Below are 22,370 nucleotides of genomic sequence, written 5' to 3' on the forward strand. Positions count from 1 at the left end.
TTCAGCATTACTTACGCCTTTTCAATAGGCAACTGTTTTCTAAAAAGATTTTCAAAAGAGCAAAATTACAGGCCTTACTTTTAGAAAATGTAGGCAATGTGGTTTCTCTTTTGCTCTTCTTTCTTTCTCCCAAGAATACCCTCAGAATGATAGGACTTCACCTTCTCTTCTCTAGAGGAAGAATGTGTTGTTTTGGTCTGCTTTTGATCACTGGTGATTCACTTTAAAGGCAGGGCTGCTGGAAAAAAGCAGAAAGAGTTGCAATCAGAAAAATGACTATGTAAAAATGGCTTCCTCTGACTCTGTCCTTGATTCCTGCAATTGTTTTTTGAGTCATTTCTTAATTATTTTGCCTGTAGAGAATGTGCTAGGCTGAGAAGGGTGGGCCGAGTCCTGTTTCTCTGGCAGTTCTCATCAATATTCTCTCTGAGTTCTGCCAGGAGTTAACTGGCGAGTGTATTCCTGTGTAATTTGCCAAGGAGACATTTGACTTACATATGCCAAGCAGATACAGTAGGGTTTTTACTTCAGAAGTAAGCAAAAATAATGGATTAAATTAAATTACCATCCTGATGATTTTACAGAATGTACCAAAAAACCTGCAAATTATGAAAAGCCTTTGACTCAACTATTTCAATTTTACCATTAGGTAACAAACAGAAAAGTGATTTTTAAGAACAAAGTTTGAATTTGTGATAATTTTATGTTTACGAAAAAGTTGGGAATAGAGTACAGAACATACCCATATACTTTTCATCCATTTTTCCAAAATGTAAACAGAATACATTGCACTGGAACATTTGTCATAACTAAGAAGCCAACACTGGTATATTACTATTAAGCAAACTCCAGACTTTATTTGAATTTCACCAGTTTTCCCATAAATGTCTTTTTTCTGTTCTGGGATCCAATGTAGGGGATCACATTGCATTTATTTTTCATGTCTTCTTGGTATCATCTGGTCTCCAACAGTTTCTCAGTCTTTCCTTGTTTTTAGTGATATTGCAGTTTTAAGGAGTACTAGTGAGGTATTTTATAGAATGCCCCTCAATTTGGGTTTGTTTCTCATTATTTCTTCCCTGCCCTCCAAAGAATAGCCTCAGAATGACAGGACATCACCTTCTCTTTTCTGGAGAAATAGTGTGTTACTTTGGTCTGCTTCGATCACCGGTAATACACTTAAAGGCAACTCTGCTGGAGACCCCAGAGGGGTAACCCACAGAAGCCCCCTGGTTGGGAATTTACTTCCATCTGTAGGCTAGAGACAAGGTCAGCTCTCATTGACAAAGGAAGTCCTCTGAACCATGCACCCAGGCTACCAACAGCAGAGGGTTGTTTCTAGAGAAGTGAGTCCATATTGATTTAAAGGAAGAGATGTAAAACAAGAATAGGATTTGCCTCAGCACTTCCCTCCTTCCTTCCCTCCCTCCCTCCCTCCCTCCCTCCCTCCCTCCTTCCTTCCTTCCTTCCTTCCTTCCTTCCTTCCTTCCTTCCTTCCTTCCTTCTTTCTCAGGGTCTATCACCCAGGCTGAAGTGCAATGGCGTGATCTCAGCTCACTGCAACCTCTGTCTCCTGGGTTCAAGCGATTCTCCAGCCTCAGCCTCCCAAGTAGCTAGGATTACAGGCACGTGCCATCACGCCCAGCTAATTTTGGTATTTTTTATAGAGATGGGGTTTCGCTGTGTTGCCCAGACTGGTCTGGAACTCCTGACCTCAAGTGATTGGCTTCCCAAAGTTCTGGGATTACAGGTGTGAGCCACCATGCTTGGCTCCACTTCTGTTTTCTTGATGATTCTTTAGGTTTGGCCAAGTTAGACTAGGGTCTAACCAGGAGTGCATATTATAAACCATGCTAATGGAAACATTGTGTACAACAGTAAAACATTAGAAACAAATGCTCAACAATAGGGGATTAAGTTTGGCATATATCTTGTTACATTCACATATTGGGATATTTTCTAGCTGTTATAAATTATGATGTAGATTAATATAGATATAAAAAGGCTGCTTGCCTAAGAATATATAGTAAGATTTCATTTATTAATTTAAAAATATCTATATGTAAATGTAGTTTAAAAACTAAGCATACTGCCTTACCTCAACCCTGTGAAGAAGACATTTTCATTGTGGTGCCTGCCCAGGAGTGTCCCATGGCCTGGCCCACCCCGTTACAGCAGTGTACTTTGTCTCCATAGGAGTCAAGGCCCACAGAGATTGACCCTGTGACCTAGAAAGAAGTTTTCCTTCTTGGGACGAACTGCACACAGCTGAAAAATCCTGCCCAACAGAAGGAGTTCACAAAGATAATGGGACTAATGGTGTCTCCTAAATTTATTGCAAGGAATAGACAAGATAACATTTAACCAAATAACACATATGAAATTATTTAGCTCAAGGTAACTATAGAATGCTGAAGGTAACTATAGATGCTGGGTAAGCCTGAGGAATCATCAAGAAAACAGAAGCGATGGGGAGAGTGGGTCCTGTGGGGAGGATAGAATCTGCTGAGGTAAATTCTATCCTTGCTTTACATCTTTCCTTTAAATCAATGTAGACTCACTTCTCCAGAAATAACTCTCTGCTGTTGGTAGCCTGGGTGTGCAATCCAGAGATTTTTCCTTTCCATTGATGTCAAATGGGAGCTGACCTTGTCTCTAGCCTACAGATGGAAGCAAATCCCCAACAGGGGGTTCCTGGGGGTTATTCCTCTGGCTTTAATTTCTATGCAGTGGTTTGCACTGGACAATAATCTCCTGAAGAACAAGGACAATATTTTGTCAATGCCAATACCTTGGGTGGTGTTGAATGAAATTAACAATGCAAATCTTCTGTAATGTTAAAGCCTCCTATCATCCTCCATTCCTCTTTTCCCCTTTAAGGAGTTTGGAGTGCTCAAACTGCCTCATCCTGTCTTATCCAAACTATTAAAACCGATCATTGAGAACTTTTCTCGCCTCTGGGCCTTTGTAAATGCTCTTGGCTGTGCCTGGAGTGCTCTTTGGTCTTTGTGTGCTGGCTTATTCTCATCTGCTAGTTCTCTACTCAAATGCTCTCTCCTTACAGAAGCCTGTTGACCGTGCTATCTAAAGAAGCATTTCCCAGTGACCTCTTATATCATTAGCCTTTTTATTTCCCTCACAGAACTTATTCTAATCTACAAATGTTATTTCTTTTACTATCTTTCTCTCTCTCATTCCTCCCTCTCCATGACTCCCAACCCATTTGTCTCTCTTTCTTTGCTCATTTTTTGTCTTCATGACTTGAGTGATAACTCTGTGAGGCAGAGACCTTACCTAGCTGGTCCATCATTGTATCCCTTACATCAGCTCAATATCTGTTGAATGAATCCAGTGGAGGTAACTTACTCATTTCTCTAACTCTACTTTCCCTCTTCAACCCTTCCCAGGTTAACATTAATCACAGTTGCTACTCAGAATTCTTTAATGTCTTCCCATGACCTCTGGCTGATGTGCCCAAATGTTTAGATTTCACAAAGCAAATCTCAAAACACATTTCTTGGGTTGCTCTTGGCTCACAGTACTTTTCTTCTACCAAGTAAGGATATTTTAAAAAATGGCAAAGCCACATGAGAATTACTGACAAGAATGCAGTGACTAATATTAACATGAAAATATGAAGAAATAGATACTCTCAAACAATTAATTTAGCTATACAAAATGCTTCCTGTTTTTCCTGTTTCACCATGGATTAAGGAAAAATCTTCACAGGATTGAGGTTGGGTATATCCCACTCAGTATTTTGGAATAAGTAATTCATGGAATGAAATAAAATCTCAAGTTCATCTTACAAGGTCCTTTGGATATATGCCCCTGTCTGCTTGTTTGCCTCAGTTCTTGCTCCTTTTCCTTCTGTCTTTGTGCCCCAGATACAGTGAATTATTTAATTGCTTGAGGTTCTTTGATTATGCCATCTCTGTTCTTGACTTGGAGGCTTTGTCTATGTTGCTTCCTTGGGTGGAGAGCCTTTTTCTCTAACCTGCCTGGTTAATTTCCACAGGTCTTAGTTTCTGCATCGTCTGCTTTCTAAAGTCTGCCCTGACCCTTCTGGTCACATACAGGTTTTCTCCCTCTTTATTTCCTCATGGCTTACCTCATATTTGCAATAGCCATGTTGGGTTGAAGTTATTTCTTGTCCCCTAATTATACATAAACTCAATGAAGAAAAAGACTATGTCTTTTCACTGAGGTACTGCTGTGCAATGTGCTTGCTAGATGTTGGATTTGTTATGGTCTGAGTGTGTCCTCAAAAATTTAATTTAATCCCCAGTGCAATAGCATAAGATGTGGGGCCTTTAGCAGATGATTAGGTCATGAAGGTTCCTCCCCTGTAAGTAGAATTAAGGCCTTTATGAAAGAGACTTTACACCAAGTTTGGCCCTTTTTGCCCTTCCTTCTTTTCTGCCGTGTGAGGACACCGTGTTCATCCCCTCCGGAGGATGCAGCAACAAGGTGTTTTCTTGGAAGCGGAGAGACCAGGCCCTCATCAAATACTAAAACCACTGATGCCTTGATCTTAGACCTCCCAGCCTCCAGAACTGTCAGAAATAAATTCCTGCTGTTTATAAAGTACCTAGGGGCTGGGTGCAGAGGCTCACACCTCAATCCCAGCACTTTGGGAGGATGAGGCAGGCAGATCACCTGCGGTCAGAAGTTGGAGACCAGCCTAGCATGGCAAAACCCTGTCCCTACTAAAAGTACAAAAATTGGCCGGACATGGTTGCATGCACCTGTAATCCTAGCTACTCAGGAGGCTGAGGCAGGAGAATTGCTTGAACCCAGGAGGCGGAGGTTGCAGTGAGCTGAGATCATGCCACCGCACTCCAGCCTGGCAAGACTCCACCTCAAAAAAAAAAAAAAAATTACCTAGCCTGTGGCATTTTGTTAAAGTAACACAAATGAAATAAGAGAGACAACAATTAGGAAAAAGCATGAGAATTGTAGATTGTTTAGGTTTCTCTCTGCCACCCTACGTGACTGAAGCAATAGATGGGGATTGGGAGTGCATTCTGCCCCTAGTGAAGTTCAAGGGGAAGAAGAACAAATGAAATTGAGGGTGTCTTATGCTTTAAGCCTTCTGAAGAAAGACTCTATTGTTCTTCTTGATGATAGATTGATACTCTTGAGATAGCCAGGGTAGGGTGTAGACCTAGGACAAAGGGTGTTGTAGGAATCTGCACTGCACTGACTGAACACAAGGAGAGCTTGGAACTCAGCTGACTAGTGAAAGAGACCAGGTGGAAACCTGGGCTTAATCTCGAAACTGCTATTAAGAGTTATACTTCTGTGTAGAACACCTTCTTTTCATATGCCTCTCATATACTTTTAACATACTGACGGCAGGCCGGGCGCGGTGGCTCAAGCCTGTAATCCCAGCACTTTGGGAGGTCGAGGCAGGTGGATCACGAGGTCAAGAGATCGAGACCATCCTGGTCAACATGGTGAAACCCCGTCTCTACTAAAAATACAAAAAATTAGCTGGGCATGGTGGCGTGTGCCTGTAATCCCAGCTACTCAGGAGGCTGAGGCAGGAGAATTGCCTGAACCCAGGAGGCGGAGGTTGCGGTGAGCCGAGATCGCGCCATTGTACTCCAGCCTGGGTAACAAGAGCGAAACTCCATCTGAAAAAATAAAAATATATATATATATATATATACTGAGGGCATTAGAAATAGGTAGCTGGAAAGGATTGAGCATTTTTAGGACAGGATATGTTGGTTCGAAAATATCTGAAAATCATTTGATATTTCTCTCACCAAGGGGTGGGTCTATGTTTCCTTCCCTTGAGTCTAGGCTGATCTTAGTGACAGGTTGATTTAGAAATAATTTAATCTCCTTTTGGAAAGATTATTTATAAAATGTAGTTTTTGATTTCTTAATCAATAACTCAGAATACACTTAACTTCCTCTTAACAATTCAGGTTACCATAAACATCACTTACTTGGCCTCTGTGACAATGCTCTGTGTTTTCGGCATGGTCATTTTTTATTTTTGCAGAATGTGATTTTAAGATCTGCAATGATATTGTTTTTCTCTCATTTTCTCTTTGAATTTTATAGATTTTCTTTACATGGCTTCTTTATTATCTTAGAATTATCTGATAAATAAAAGTTTTAATAAGTCTTTAGGTAACTTGTTTTCTCTGAGTTTCAGTAAAGGAAATAATTTCAGTTTGAATTCAAAGCTTTTTCTCCAACCTTCACATTTTGTGTCCTCCAAGTTGTTTTCTGCTTCTATTTCAGATACCAGTAAAGATGTCATCTGGCCAATTTGTGTGAAAATAGAGAATAATTCTCATCCAAACCGCCTGTCTCTGGATATAAGAAAAGCTCTGAGGGTCTCCAGAGTTAACAGAGGAAGGCTGAATTTTATGGTGATTGAGAATATTTCCAAGCTTATGAAGTAGAAAATATCATCAGTCTTTTCCGTGGTAGGAAAGAGTAAAGCCTGTAACAACAAGAAAAAAAAGTGATACAGTGGATGGGATGATGAGACCCTTGAAAAAAGCAAGGATGGACCAGAAACTGGTAACCCTCACCCATGGAATTTCATTATGAAGTTGTGGCAAGGGCCAAGCAGACCTGGATTTAAAACCCATCTCTTCAATGATGTAGATTTTGACAAGATATTTGATTTCTCTGAGCCTCAGTTTGTTATCTGCAAAAAAGGGAGATATGAATGGTTATGTTATTGGATTTTCATGAACATTAAATATGATAATGTCAGATTGTTCAGCCAAGTTTCTAGCTTATAGTACAGATTCAAATATTATCTTTTTTTTTTCCCCCACCAACTTCTTTTCCGGGAAAATACAAAGCTACTCTTTAGCCAAATTATAAAATAGGGGTTATTTATTTTGGGAATCATTAATACCCATCTGCCCCTTTTTTGGTCCATTGGGCATATTGAAATGAATGATTAATACTCATCACTTTGTGGTGTATACATTGTTTTGTTTCTTTATAGCCAGAGTCGGGTCTTCAACTCTAACCAAAGTAAAGGAAACTGGAAAGACACATGCTGTTTCAGTCATTAATAGAAAGCTGTCCAGGTAAGTTTCTGATGGTACATCAGTTGGAAATAATATTTAGCTATTCATAATAAAAAGCTGAAAACAGTGGCTTGAATCAATTGAAGATTTTGTTTTTCTCATAATACAGCTGACAATAATGTGGTTGCCTTTATGATATCAAAGACCCAGGTTCCTTTTGTCTTTCTGCTTAACTTGCCTTGGCAAATGCTTGCCACTTCATGGTCACATGATGGCTGACTTACCGTAACCTTCAGGTAGAAAGAAAGGAAGAGGTAAAGAGATAAAGGTACATTCCAGCTGACTCAGTATCTCCTTCCCTTTGAAAACCTCGCAGAAACTGCCCTATAACTTCTACTGACATCTCAATGGCTAGATCAGTGCTATACAACAAAACTTTGTGCAATGATAGAAATGTTCTCTATCTGAACTATCCAAGATGTTAGCTACTAGCCACTTATGACTGTTTAGCATTTACAGTGTCACTTGTGGAACTGACAAAATGAACTTTTAATTTTACTTAATTTTAATAAATTTAAATTTAAATAGATACATGTATCTAGTGGCTACCATAATAAATAGTGCAGAGCTAGACCTTAATCACATCACTACGCCATCTGCAAGAAAAGCTGGAAAATGTAGGTTTGGAGCTGAGCACATTGCTACCTTCCACAAAATTATATTTTTCTTAGTAAGGAAAAACAAAAATGGATATAGGCTGGGCAAATAGCAGCCCCTGCAACCAAGGGATAGCTGCCTGCTAATATTCCTTAAGCCCAGAGGAATGGAGTCCTAATGGGTTTATCACAGGCATGAGAAAATGGTGTGTCTGGGAAGATATTATGTAGCTGAAAAGCAGAATCTTGGAGCTGGAGTTCAAATACTTTCTTTTTATGATGAGAAAAGTGAGTCTCAGAGGGACGACTGAGAGACCTCATTAATAGAGCAATAGGAAAACCTGCTCTGAAATAATATAGAGCTATTTGGTGGCCTTTATAACATCACTTATGATAAAATGTAAAATCTCAGAAAGAAAATGCCCTCTGCCTATGGTTTTTAAAATACAGGAATGAAAAGCTAGAGAGATTTTGATGCCACCTATTGGTAGACAAAAGTATAAAGTGCCCTTTCATTGTACAGGTTCAGTGTTAGACGCACCACAGGTGGTATAGGGTTCCCATAATACAAAAAATGACAGACAGTGGAATATTTAATTCCTGCATCAGCTTGGAACATGTACGTTAGTTTTCCTTGACTCTTAGCATCTTTGAAGAAGTGCTTTCTTAGAGTGTTCCTTTCTGCTTTCCAGCAATGCATCACACCTCAGGCATATACAGAAACACCAGAGGAAGGCATATCAGTCAATTCTCAAAAATCATTTGAAATAGAAAAAAGAACAAATTTTTAAGCTATAAATAGCCCTAGGGTGAGATTCAAGGTTCTTACATGATCCACAGCCTCAAAAATATATCCTGTTATTTACAGCAGTTCCCTTGAGTAATTGAATATGTAACCATCTCACAGCTCAAAAGAAAAAGAAAACAGGAATTCAATTGCAAAACAAAATGCACACCCTGACTCATTCAGGGAAGCATCCAAGGGTTTTGATGCAGGGCACTGACTCTCTGCCTGTTTTTCCCTTTCATCATCTGCTCTCCTTCAAAAATGGTATCAACTGCACTGGTATGAATCCACATTTCTTCCCTTTTGTTCCCTGGCTCCATTCCAGAATTTCACTTGTCACACTGATGGGTGAGATGCCTTTCATACTGGCACAAGGCACTGAGCGGATGCCTCCCCTTATGTTATCAAACAGAGACCCGGCGAGTCAATCTACCCAGAGCTGATGCTCCTTTGCAACTTGGGAACACCAGTGTCACAGTGGCTCCTTGGCTTGTCTTTAGATAAATTTGACCATGGCTGTAGAACCCAGCAGCTCAGAATCCATTAAAAGGAGAGTTGGGAGGAGGTAAGTGATACAGACAAGGGGATTTTGATGTTACAATTGTTGAGGGGACTGTGCCTGGTGGGCAACTTGCTGTGGGGGCAGTGATTGAAAACATGGATTATTAGCTGGTTACACATCTTCATTTGTGCAGATGAACTGTTGATTTCATGTAAGAGATGGGAGTAAATTCTGCTTTATGTGCCCTGTAAAAAGCCTCTTTGAATTTACCTTCAGTGTCATGCCTTGAGAAAAAATTCCAAGTTTCTGGCATAAAGCTGCACGTGTTTCTGCACACTGGCATGCAGGCAACTGTTTGTTTCTAATTAGGGAGCTGAAGCCTGCTGGCAAAGGAAACCCTATTTGTCACAAGTTGTGGAATTGTGTTTAGTTTGTGTATCTGTGGTTTTAATGTGTAGGGCCAAAGATAACCATGTTGTTTTTCTTTTCCCCTATGAGCTTTGACTCTGTAACTTCTCTGTGGTCCATGTGTTCAGCCATTCTTAGCTGCCCCTTTAGAGATTGCCTCAGTGAAAAACCTCTAGACTCCCATGAACTAATTGTATTCCCTGGTCTGGTCATTTCAACCACCCAAACAAATAGTAAAACTTTCTTGGGCAGATTGTTGTAAAAATTAAATGGGATGGTAAGTAGAGTACCTAACAGATTGCCTGGAAATAGTACATGCGCAGCACGTCTTAATTCCTTTTCTCTCAATTATAATACAAGAAGTTAATGCTGAATGGTCTCTAAGATATTTACATTATTTTTAATTTCATAAATGTTTGTTCGCTACCTACTAAATGGCAGACACCTTCCTAGGCATTGGGGCTATAATCATGAACAAGACAACAAAACAGACATATTACTCACCTTCATGGAAATTAAATTTTAGAGGATACAACTAACATGCAAGGAAAGGCATAATGACCTTTCCTTCTTTTCCCTTCATCTGAGTTCAATCCAACTCAAACTTTGAGCTTATCTCTGAGGCTACCTCTTAACAAAACCAGGAAGCAATATTTTTGGACTTAACATTTTCACATTTAGTAATCATAATGCTGGTTTTACCTGCTTAGCATCTATCTCCCCTTTCCTGGTAGGAGGACCCTGAATATCCCTTGGACAATTGTCTCTGTGTCTCACTCTTAATGGGTGTAGATCAGGTGGGGCTCCATCCTGGCTCCAGGAGTGCTGTAGAAGACATCACATACTCCCAGACATTGCGGAAGGCCTGGCCCATTAGTGTAGTTCCATATCCAAAGGTTACAATGATTGACTTATGCATAACCAAGTGACCCAAGTTTTTGCAATCAAAGCAAATCCAAGGATTTAAGTAGTTTCAGTGTATAGAGAAGCTCTCTGAGGTCCTTTCCAGGGTCCATGTTTAGTATTATCCTATTTCAGAAAGGCTTTAGAGGTGACTGAAGGAAGAAAAATATTATTTGTATTCTTTCTGAAGGTTGTCTCTCTGCTTATCAAAGATCTTTCTGACTACTTCTATAGAACAAGTAAGAGGGAGTCCTGCTCCTTACCTTATTGTTTCTCCTTTTCTGGACTTTGAAATTGAGAATTCTATGGTTAGTGAAATGATTTTGGCTGATATTCCCTCCAACCTGAAGAGAGGCTTTGTTAGCACCTTAATAGGGTGAGAAGGAAGACCTTCCATCTCCTCTCCATGTTAGATGTAATGCACTCTATGCCATCCCAATGTCAGAAAGAGACTGTCATTCACTTTACTTCATTAATTCTAAAGTCCAATTTGTGAGTCTGACAATATCAATGTGCAGACAGTATTTAGTTTTCTTGTTTGTCTATGGTAGCAGACATAATCAGAAACAATGCCCTGTATTTCAATAAGTTCATTTGTCTGCATTTGAATAAGTTTGAAACAGGAAGGCCATGCTTTCTCTCTAAAGTGCTTTATAACATGTGGAAGTGGTTACCCCTTACATAAGATAGCATATCGGTATCTATCTTTAAGCATGGGTACTCCCTAAGTATTTCTTTATCTTATTTGTGAGGTGGATGTATTCAGAACCCGTTATTAGTCGAAGAAAATACTCTTTGTCCATCAATTTACTCATGCATTTAGTTGCTAAAAATAATTACCAGGCTTCTACCATACGCCTGAAGCTTTTGTAGACATGGCTGATACAGAGGTGAGCAACACCTCCACCATTTCTGGTGAGAGTTAAGCACCCATCTAAGAAGTTTTCTTTAATGTGTGCAAAAAAAGTGTAACTCCCATTCCCCTTGCAACCCCGCCGCGATACTACAGCTCCACCCTGGAGTAGAGATGGAGACCAAACACTTGGAGATCTAAATCAAGTGTCCCCAGGAGCCCAGTGGAGCGACGAAGCGGAGCAGAAAGCCCGGACTGTGAGCGCGGCAGGACCACGGAGAGCGCCGCCGCCGCCAAGGACTGGGCGGGGCCCGGGGCTCGGGTTCCCGGGGCAATGCTCGTCTCCGCCAGCAACCCCCAGGGGGCGCTCGCGCGGAGGTTTCCGAACTAGTCTCTTGCCGGGTTGCTGGGTGCATGGGTTTCGTCAGAAGGTGGAAATCTCTGTGAGAAGCTGCCGTCTCCCCGCCACCCGCTCATCCCCTTCTCTTCCTGCCGTCCTCCTTCCCTCCCTCGCTCCTCTCCACCCCTCCCTCTTTCCTCAGTACCCTCCTCTTTACTCTCTGAGTTAACTCAGAGCCGACCTGCCGTCTCCAGCGTTTTCACCCTCTTCCCCCACCGCCATCACCGAGAATGGAGTCAGGGTTTCCGGAGAGACCAAACTCTGCCCTCAGCACCTTTCCCAGCCGCTGTTGCTAAACTGGCCTCGGAGGACGCGAGGGGAAGGAGGTGCGACGCCCCTCACACCACCACGTAACTACAGCACAGCCGCCCCCACTCCAAAGCCGGATTTTGCGTCCTGGGGGCGGGACAGACCTCGTCCCGGGCTGAATTCTCTCTGCACTCCTCCAGGTTGGCACACCCAGGTAAGTCAATGCCAACTCTTCATTCCCGTGTTCCCGGGGCGCTGTGATTGCAAAGTCTGTTGGGGCTGCTGCGTAGCACGACCAACTTTTGAGATGCACCGATTCTCGCTCACATTTGCTCGCGTATCGTTGCTGTTGTTGTTTTTAAAAAGCAGCTGCAAGCGTCGTCTTTCATCTGAGGGAACTTTCCTCCCCCACCTCTCGCCTGCTGACGTCCACCCAACTCGCCCTGGGTGGGGTGGGGGGAATGGAGTTGGGGAGGAAGACCGCGCAGCGGAGGGGACGTCCCGAAGGCGGAAGAAGGGGTACAGTTTTCAAAACGGGGAGGGGGAGGGAACCCGGGCTGAAGTTGCAGCTTCCTCTCTGACAGTGAGAAAGCTGTGGGACATTGTAGTCCCGTCCGGTGACTTGACCTGGCTGCGGTTGGATTCAGCCTCTCAACCTCCTCCCCCACACTTCTGACAATGAGCTTCTGATAATATTTAGTTGCCTCAGGGGCTCTCAGCGTTAAAAACTAATCGATAGGCTTGCAAGTGCCTTGATTCAAGCCAGTCCTTCAGCGCTGCTTCCTCTGTGGAATAAAGTAGCCGGAGGGAAAAGGGGGCGGGGGACGGGACATGAGGGACCTCTGAAGCCAAGCCACAGCTGAGTAAGGAGATCACGACCCCGCGTGGTATCACAGACACACGAGAACTGTTAATGAGTCAATTAGGAGTTGGGCCACGCCAAGTCAAGTGAGTGCTGATTACCATCCGGTGAGGAGCAGGCTCAACCCTGATGAAAAATGCTCCCCGTTCATCTTGGAGTTGGTGGGCTTTAAGGCTCGATTTCCCATTCTATTTTCCAAATCTGACCGCGCCCCCGGGGCGCCTTGGCCGACTGGCTTTCAACCCCAGAACCTGTCAGGCTCCAGGGAAAATCACAGGGGGCAGAGATGATCCAAGGGAGGCAAACTTATGAAGGGCTTGATGTCGGGGGTTGGGAGGTGGAGGGAGGAAAGGTGAGCAGAGTGAGGGGGGAGGGGCTGGGGAAGGGAGAGTTCCCTGAGAAGCTTTGCAAGAAAAACATCTGAGAACCTCTCCCTCTACACACACACACACACTCACTCTCACACTCACAGGATTTGAGTGAGTGTGAGAGTGAGTGCCTTGTGGGAAAGGATGCCTCAGCACCTTTCGCCCTGGGTTCAAAACTATGCAAAACCAATTCTTCATCCTCTTGCTGCTTTGCCAGGGATTTTGAAAGCATTGTTCTGGTTTTCCTTGGCTCACTTGGTTTTGTTTCCTGAACAGCACTTTTCAACTGTCCAAGGTACTTTAATGTGTTCCCTTTAAATGAAACTAAACCCAGCTCATTCACAGGTGCGCACACACAGATACAATTACCTTAACCTCAAAGTGTTATTTTCTCCCTTCTATTCGCTTAACAATCCCTGTTCTCACAGGCCTTTGTGTTTTGTTTTCTGCGTTGTATTAAAACAAACAAAAAATGAAACACCTGAACACTTTCCCATAACATAGGTGTTTTGAATCCACGCCATTTTTTGTAGTTAGCATACACTGGTTAAACCACATAGTATATATCTTCCAAAAGCCAGAGGCAAGCAAAAACTTAATTTGATGCCCTTCAAGTTTAGGAAGGTCCCATTTCTTTTTATTAACTAAAAGATAAGATGAAGCTCAGCATGGCTATGGCTGTGATTAGATAACTTCTGATATTTTCATTTCCCTTACTGAGCTGCTGCTTCCAAGCTGAGCTCATTTTATTCACCTGCCCATTTTTAAAGAGAGACTGACAAAGTCACTCTATCAGGTCAGGACTCAGAGTAAGTCAAAGGTTCTCACAGGTAGAGAGGTGCATAAAAATAGAGGGAGGGCTGGAAAATACAGTCAAAACACCTGTGTTAGTAGTTCATACTGATAAAGGCCAAAATTTTCTCATTTATCTCACATGGGAAGATTCTTATGGTTTTAGAGGATCAAAATCAAAACACATCGGAATGAGATGATTTTCCATTAACATTGCGTGAAAGAATATATTGGTCTATAGCAATAGTAGATGTTTAACCCTGGGCAGTTTTGTATGATTGTGTGAGAAGAGAGTGCCTACAATTGAACCAAAGCTCTACTTATGTGTTAACGAGTGAACACTCCTAAGACCATCAAACCTATGCCTTTCCTGTGAGTGGTCAGCTTTATTTTTATTCTCCCAGACACAGGTCCAGCATATTTGACTGGGAGAAGGCACAGATGCGGTACAGTGACTTCCCAATGTGAGATAATTGCTTTACAGGAATTTCCAAATATTTCTTTGAAAATAGTTGCTCTGAGTTGTTTCTTAACTGTAAAAAGAAATTAAAAGACTTCCTGTTTATCTCCAGGTTTCCAGTAGCAACATGACATTTTGGTTGAATTACTGGTTTGTCTTAAGGGGATCCTGTTTTTAGAGGTTTTAATTAAAAGGTGTTTGTTCTAAAGTGTATCTTAATTTGCTTGTGGATTTCTAATTAAAAACACCTCATTTCAGTTAGGAAGTAAAGATGTTATCTGTTTATAGAGTTTTATGTAATATTCCAAAAAAATAGAAGAAAGCTTTGATTCTTTTTAATCATTAGGTGATTTGAGTCCATTATTATGACTGAAAATCTTGAGGTTATATTCACTATAAGAAACAATCACAGATGAAAAAAATGGGTTAGTGGTGGAATTTTCATTTTCAGGTGCATTTGAATCTTTTGGAATTAATACTGAATGCATTTATAAGGTTTGCACGAAGACTTCTTCTGACTTCACTTTGAAAATTCTTTGAACTGTAACACCCTAGATCATTATGTTACCTTTACCCATATAAAGAAAGGATCTTTTCATTTAGAGATGAATTTATTGACCACGAGCAGCCAGTGTTGTGTGTAATCAATGCCCCACACTTTCAGAGAGGTCTGAATCCAAAACAAAGAATGAGACCAGTACTCTGATGATATCAACTTTACTAATTGGGTAAAAATGTCTCTACACTAGTTGGGAAAAATCACTTCATGAATCTTTGTATTTTTTAATCAGTGATGTGCAAGATCTGTATTCCATGCACTTTGAAGAGAGATAGGGCTAAATTTGTTTTCCATATTTGATCTTTCCATTTTTGTCATGTTAATATTTTAAAAGAAAAACAAAAACCCCTGCATGGAGATCCATGCAGTAACCCAAAGTCATATTTCCTTGGCAACAGTAGCCAGTACACTAGATTTACAAAATATCAGGATAGAAAAATTTAAATGCATTCAAAATAAAATGTCAAGTAGTTCAAGACCATTCTTTGGTGCATTAAAACTGGTCTTTCAACATATAATATTAGAGTTGCCTTTCTCCTGATTGAATGTAGATGGCAAAAAATACTGATTTTAATTCTTTTTGAGATGTCCCCAAAAACTTACAATATTTTATTTTGAGGGAAGCATATTATGAAAATAATTTAGGTTGGGGTTACACATCCATTTTTTGGATAAAGTATTTATGTAAAGGTTGATGGTAAATCAAAAAATCAAGCACAATAAATAGGTCAGGTAAGATGCATTATGTTTTCTATGTTATTTGAAATAGGCTATAGTAAGGGCTCAATTAGTTTTAAAGTCAACCAGTGAATATCTTCTAAACTAGTGACTGCATAATAAAAACATAGTAGTGCCTACATATACTTTCGGGTTTTTTTTTCTGTACTAGAAACTGCAGTTATGTGGGAGCTGCTTGCTGTATGAACTACTAAATATATATTATATATTGTGTATATTTTCTCCTAAACTGGCACATCCTAGGAAGTCCTTTATTTCTCTGCTATACAGTATTCTTTGGAAACCCTCTTGAGAACTATCAGCTTTTAGCTCAGTAAATACTGGGGGTTGGAAGGCAAGTCTTGACAATAAGAAAGCGATAAGGATGCTTTCTTTGGGAAAATTTATTCTAGTCCTATGATTTTAGTCATAGGGCTAGAAGGGGAGCCCATTTAAGCTGATCTATGATGGACTTATCTCTAAACTGTGAACAGCAACTTTATTGCTTTGAATCTACGGCTCTCAAAACTGGAAGAGAGCTTGGGAATCATCTACTGACTGTAGCTATTTAATTTGACAAATGTGGAACTAAAACTCAAATAAGAGACTTCTCAAAATCAGGGGACTCATTCAACAACCCTCTGATTACTCCCCTCGTAAGGAAACTCATGTTCCCTGGAGGTAATTACAGCGGTGGCGCCAATCTCTGGCACCATGTGCACAGCTGATCTTTATTGAGTATGAGTTAGGATGATTGCGGGGGGGGGGGGGTGTCTCCCACCACCATTAGCGTGTCAGGAGGAGTAGGCTTGGGACTTATTACATTGCTGTCTCCTGGAGCCAGTGCAATATTTACCAAATAAATGTGATTGAATTTGTACAAAGTCATTGTCTGCAGCCATCTCTGTTAATGTGCATGTTCTGTGAAAAATTGCTCATGCATAGACTTAGCTACCTATTTAAAATGTCACAATTGAGTCAATAAAATAAAGAGATTATGAGTGTTTACAGTTCCAGAAACACACAGGGAAATCCTTTATTCTGTTTTAAGGCATTAAAACATTCAGAAAGAGAAAACTTTCTTAAATGTTGCTTTTACATCTTTGGCTCAGAACATAGTATTTCTAACTTTGTTTTTCTTATTACTTAGGAAACTAGATACATTTCTCCTTGGAAACGTCAGGGGGGAAATACAGTATTTCGGGTTAACCCTAGAAACCTCAGGTTTAAGGTATATTGACCAGAAGACCTCTTTCTTATCCAATATATCCCAAACCTCTGCAGGGCAATTCCTTACACCCTGAGGTAGAGGAGGAATAAAACCAGGCTAGCAGCGTCCAGGGTAGGGCAAGCCCTAGGAGTTGGTGAGTCTAGAAAGACGGACCAGAGAGAACGAGCATTAGAATGGACAATCGCTAGAGGGCGCCGGAGCACCAGCGGAGTCCACCTCCGAGACCCATAAGCAGGGCTTCTAGGTTGAAGAATGGAGTTTGACCCAACCACAAGATATGCCCTGGGGGTATTGGTTTTTCCAGGTTCATCTTTCACTCCAACCTGGATTGCCTCGCTGCAGAGAGGGGACAAAAGGTTTTTTGCCCTGAGCATCTGGTGATCTCTTCTAGTGCCTGGTTAGGTTGCTCCGTGGCTGGACAGTCTGCTCTCAGAACTCCTGGTGAAAGGCCTCTTTGGGGTCTGATTGCCCTTTGTTTCCTTACATTTGGTCCTGTTGTCAGAAGAACTCTGGATCCAGAAATACCTGGTTTAGATCTGGGCTACAGGTTTCAAGATACAGGCATTTGGGTAAATCACTTAACCTGAGTATTAGGATCTGGAAAATGGAGCTGGTAATTGTTGTAAATGTGAGGTGTTTTCTGGCATTTTAGTGGGTAGACAAATGCTAGTTCCTCTGCCCATTCTCTTGGGAGTTCTCCCCAAACTTCACCCTTTTTTTTTTTTAAATGTCTTTTACTTAACACAATATCTAAAAAATCAACATGCAATCAATACAGAGATTATTGAGATATTTTACACTCTTTTTTCTAGTACTAAATCTTTGAAATCTAGCATGTAGTTTTATACTTATAGCACATTTTAATTCAGATTTGTCACATTTGAAGTGCTTAATGCTCCTGCGTGGCTAGTGGCCACCTTACTAAAACAGTGCAGATCTATAAGAAGAGAAAATAAAATTACTTTCGCCATTTTTCCTTTTTGTTAAAGGTTAGCAATCATATATACATAGGAGCTTGGCGCACAATGGAGCTTAATACAGGTTCACTGTGATCGTTATTAGCTATCACCGTTTTATTTTTGAATGGGCCTCTTATCCCATCTCTTACCTCTTCCCCCTCAGCAGAAGGGTCTCATTCATCCATCTGTTGAATAATAATTTGTCACAGCATTTATGTTAATAGCTGCGTTAGGCACTGGGAATAAACACGAAGACCTGAGGGGCAGGCTGACTGGTGAAAAGAAACATTGAAACAGTGGTGTTAAGTGTGAGGAGAGAGATGAACAAATGGCGCTGGGTAAGAGATAAAGGAGACATTTGGTTTGTCTCAAAGGACCTGGGCAGTGTTCCTTTACAAGTCCTGTTACACTAAGGTGTTTTTCCTCTCCCTGCATTTCAAGGAATGAGGTGGACAGAAGGTAATTTTGAGGGAGAAGTGGAGGGGTTGGCAGGCACTTTGCTTTATATATATTCTTAACAGTGCTGATAGGATTCTCAAATCTAATTAACCCGTGCCATGCCCTGTATATAGCAATTTCATCAAGATCATAATAAATGCCTAAATAATTGACTTTATTTATTTAAACAGAAAATGATTTGGAAGGAAATGTAATGGAAATATAACAACCATCACCAGGAAGCTTTACCATTAAGTGATGGTTCTGAAATCATCTAAATAAGAATTCTGTTTTAAAAATATTGAAAGGTGTATTTCATACAAATATCCATAAAAATGAAAAGTAATAAGTACAATAGAATGACCAAAAACATTGCTTTATCATTAAAGACAAAGAAGGCTTTTAATATCTTAGCAGGCACTAGCATTGTGAGATGACTGAGGTGATGTCTTTGTTATCTTTGAAGCAGTTGATTCAACAAGTAACTTAGAGACATAAATTTCAGTGTCAAAATGGAAAAGTCAAGGAGTTTTGCACCTGACATTGTGCAAATGTGAAACCAGGGATGGGTGAGCTCCTTTGATCCTGCATGTTAATGTTGTCTGGCTGGGCAGACTGCAGAGCTCCTCAGGAGCCATGGTCAGACTTCTTCGGCTTGGATCACTTTATATTCCATGACTTGACTGATTGTGAATCATGTTGGAGAAAAGGCATAATAAGAGGAAGAAAGTGGAAATAGCTGATTTTTTTTGTCAACGAATAACACTCATTATAGCTCCTAACCTGATTTAATTTTAAAAAGACGGGAAAAGAAATGCCTCTTAAGGAATCAGAGAATGTGAGAGCTTGGCAATCCCATAAAATTATGTATATCTCTCCCATTTTCCGTTTGAGAAGCCAGAGACTCAGCAAGTTGAAATGACTTGCTCAAGCTTGTTGGTGGCCAAGTTACAGCAGCGAGATAAAGGCTTCCTCACTCCTGGTCCTGTGTTCTTCTTTGACCCATGCCACTCCACAGTCCCTTCTCCTCTCCACTTCATGCTTCAGGGGATCAGGGCTCTCTCGGTCTTGCTCACAACTGAACCCCAAACAGTGCTAGGTACCTAGTAGTTGCTAAAAAAAACTTTTGGTTGACTGAATGAACTTTTTCTTTTTTTCCTCACTCATATCAGGAAATGTGCCAAAAAAATCACTGGGCTGCAATGCGGTTTGATAGAGACAAATATTTGTTAAGTTTTATTATGAAAAGGGCTTAAGCTTTAAAAGTAAATATACTTAGTTTGAACCCTGGCTCTGCCACTTAATAGCTGTTTTGCTTTGGGAAAATTACTAAACTTCTCTGTGCCTTATTTCCTCATTTGTAAAAATGGAGATTAAGCTGTATATATATATAGAAAAGAGGCCTTGACTCACCATATGTGTGCACTAATTTTTTCCCTACTTTCCCAACCTTGCTCTCTGTCCTTCCTGAGAAGACTTAAAGTAGGATATAGTACTTTTTTTAAAAAGCAATGTTAATTTATTTCAGATAATATGCTTATCTTGCAGAAAATAAAATTATTTAATTATATAAATATAAATATATACACAGTCATAGAAGTATATATTCTGTGGGCTAGATATTATTAGTACTGTTTTTTAAATAATTTGATCTATGTTAAAGCACTGGCAATGGGGGAGGAAGAGGAACCAAATTTAGGTTGGGACTCTAATAGGGATCTCTATCCCAATTCCAAGACCAGGGCACATGTATCAAGTCCATGCTTCATATGATCTTTGTTTCTTAGGCTTGGATTCTCCAAGTTAGTTGATTCCCCTTATCATACCCACTTATGGTCTGTCTATGCTTCAACCCCTGTGTCGTGTGCCTTGTAACATGGGTATTCATAGATGTGCCCATGTCTGTAGCAAGTTACAAATTTTCCAAGTAGCAGCTGTATATCATACTTCTTGATGTGACTCCAGAGAACCTAGAACTTTTTAGTATCCTCCATCTGTCACTCTGGGTGCATCTCCATTCCCTTAGCAGATAGCCTGCATCCAGGCAAAGCATGCCTTTAACTTACTCAAAATGGATTCTACACCTGCTCTCATTTATTCAAAATATTCTTATTGTATTTTGATTATTGACTCTTTATCATATAATCTAAATTAACATATGAAGTTATGTAGACACGTTACCACTGCACATAATTGTATCTGTAATACAAGATACATTGTACTTCGTGAAACATGTATAAGATTTTTTTCAAGGATTATTTTGACTATGTGTGTTTTGTACTTTACGCATTGATTTTAAATCATAGCCCTCACCTCAAATATGCTCCATTATATTTGCAAGACTATTCTGTGTGTTGTTTATGGGTAGGTAGGATCGTTTATTGGTGAATGGCATAAATTTTAAGTCAGGAATTCCTAGGTTTGAGTTTCAGCTCTGCTTAACCTGTTAAAGCTCAGCTTTCACAGATGTAAAATGAGATTGATGATTCTATTTGTGTAATAAGATGGTTGTGAATCTTGCTGTCACTTGGAAATTGTGCAGATTGCAACTATTATTTGCTGGTGGCATATTTCACAAACTAGAGGCTTATTAGTAGTTATTTACCTTAATGGTAGTGGTTGGCTGTGTTGCAGGGAAATTGTGAAAATTAGGAATGTGTTTATGAAAGTATGATATATCAGCAACAAAAATGTTGCTTTTCATAACTACTGAATTATTTACCTTTCTTCTCCCTCTTCTCCCCTCCCCTCCTCTCTCTCTGTTCTCACTCACAAAATTTTATGCCCGGCCACAAAAGGTGACTCAAGGATTGTACTGGAGTTTCTCTAAGATAAAACTTCCTCTGTTTCTGATGGTTCCAGCTTTATTTCAAATGCAAGGTATGTTTACTACTGGTCCCAGGAACACCACCAGAATGCAAAATCGATCATTCCCCCCTCCAAGACCAGCAGCAGAAATTTATTGTATTTGACTTTGTTTCCCCTGCCCTTTTCCCAAAAGGATCTTAGGTTGCCAGCATTAGATAATGTATTGGGCATCTCTTTGTTGCGAAAGTCTAAAATGTTACTGGCATAAAATCCTATCTTCAAGCCATGGCTCTCAAACTTGAGGATGAATCAGAATCTCGGAATCTCCTGGAGGATTTGTTAAAACCCAGAGTGATGGACCCTTCCTGTAGAACTTCTTACTCAGTGGGTCTAGGGTAGGAGAAAAACAATTTGATTTCTAACAATTTCCTAGGTGATATTGATGTTACTAGTGTGGACACCACACTTAGGGAAACAATGCCTCAAATATTTACTTCATATAGACAAGCCGTGAATTTTCTCTCCTGTGTGGTACAGTTGAGAACAGTATTAGTGGCGAAGAAAGGGATCTGGCATTTACTGAGCACCTATGACATTTGCCAACTGCCAGGTACCGTATGTAGCACTTTATACACATAATTCTATTTAAGCCTCACAACCACCCTGTCAATCAGTTTATGATTATTTATTGAGACCCTATCATGTATCATGTGACGTGCTGTGCTAGGCTTTGGTGATGTAGGATGGAAAAAAACATAATCCTGACCTCCTGGATATTATGTTTCAGCAAAGAAGACATGCTTGAGCAAATAATTATAGAAGTGATTAGTCTGATATATAAAAAATAGAAGACCAGAGACGCTAAGTAAATTGGCTATGATTACACAGCAAGTGGGAGACAGAAGAGCCAAAATAAAATAAAATAAACCTTGACCATTTTGCTCCAAAATGTACAGTCCTTTCACTAAAACAAAGCTGCTCAAACTTGATCCTCATGGCTGCTTTACACACTCAATAATTATTGAAGACCCCAGGGCAGGGCACGGTAGCTCACACTTGTAATCGCAACATTTTGGGAGGCCGAGGTGGATGGATCACTTGAGGTTAGGAGTTGGAAACCAGCCTGGCCAACATAGTGAAACTCCATCTTTACTAAAAATGCGAAAATTAGCCCGGCGTGGTGGCGTGTGCCTGTAATTCCAGCTAGTCAGGTGGCTGAGGCAGGAGAACCTCTTGAAGACAGAAGGCAGAGGTTGCAGTGAGCTGAGATCATGCCAAGGCACTCCAGCCTGAGCAACAGCCCAAGACTCCATCTCAAAAAAAAAAAAAAAATTACTGAATACCCCAAAGAGCTTTTGTTCATGTGTTTTAAATCTATCCATATTTACTATATTAGAAATTAAAGCAA

At 40.5% G+C, this 22,370-nt stretch overlaps 1 protein-coding gene across 3 annotated transcripts in view; it reads left to right on the top strand.

Annotated features, from left to right (window-relative positions):
* Positions 1-8,771: 8,771 nt before the first annotated feature.
* Positions 8,772-22,370, top strand: part of CPNE4 (copine 4) — a 500,113-nt gene continuing 486,514 nt past the window's right edge. Inside the window, exon 1 of one of the 3 annotated variants that reach the window (XM_032266629.1) lies at positions 8,772-9,018. In XM_032266629.1, coding sequence (XP_032122520.1) covers positions 8,966-9,018 — 53 coding nt within the window. In that variant the 5' untranslated portion in view covers positions 8,772-8,965. Of the gene's footprint in view, positions 9,019-10,719; positions 11,983-22,370 lie in introns of those variants that run through there. The other 2 variants (XM_032266638.1, XM_032266658.1) reach the window with 2 other exon arrangements.

This window comes from Sapajus apella, unplaced genomic scaffold (assembly GCF_009761245.1).
Source record: "Sapajus apella isolate SASKATOON/1434 unplaced genomic scaffold, GSC_monkey_1.0 scaffold4, whole genome shotgun sequence".
NCBI classification, from domain to species: Eukaryota; Metazoa; Chordata; class Mammalia; order Primates; family Cebidae; genus Sapajus; species Sapajus apella.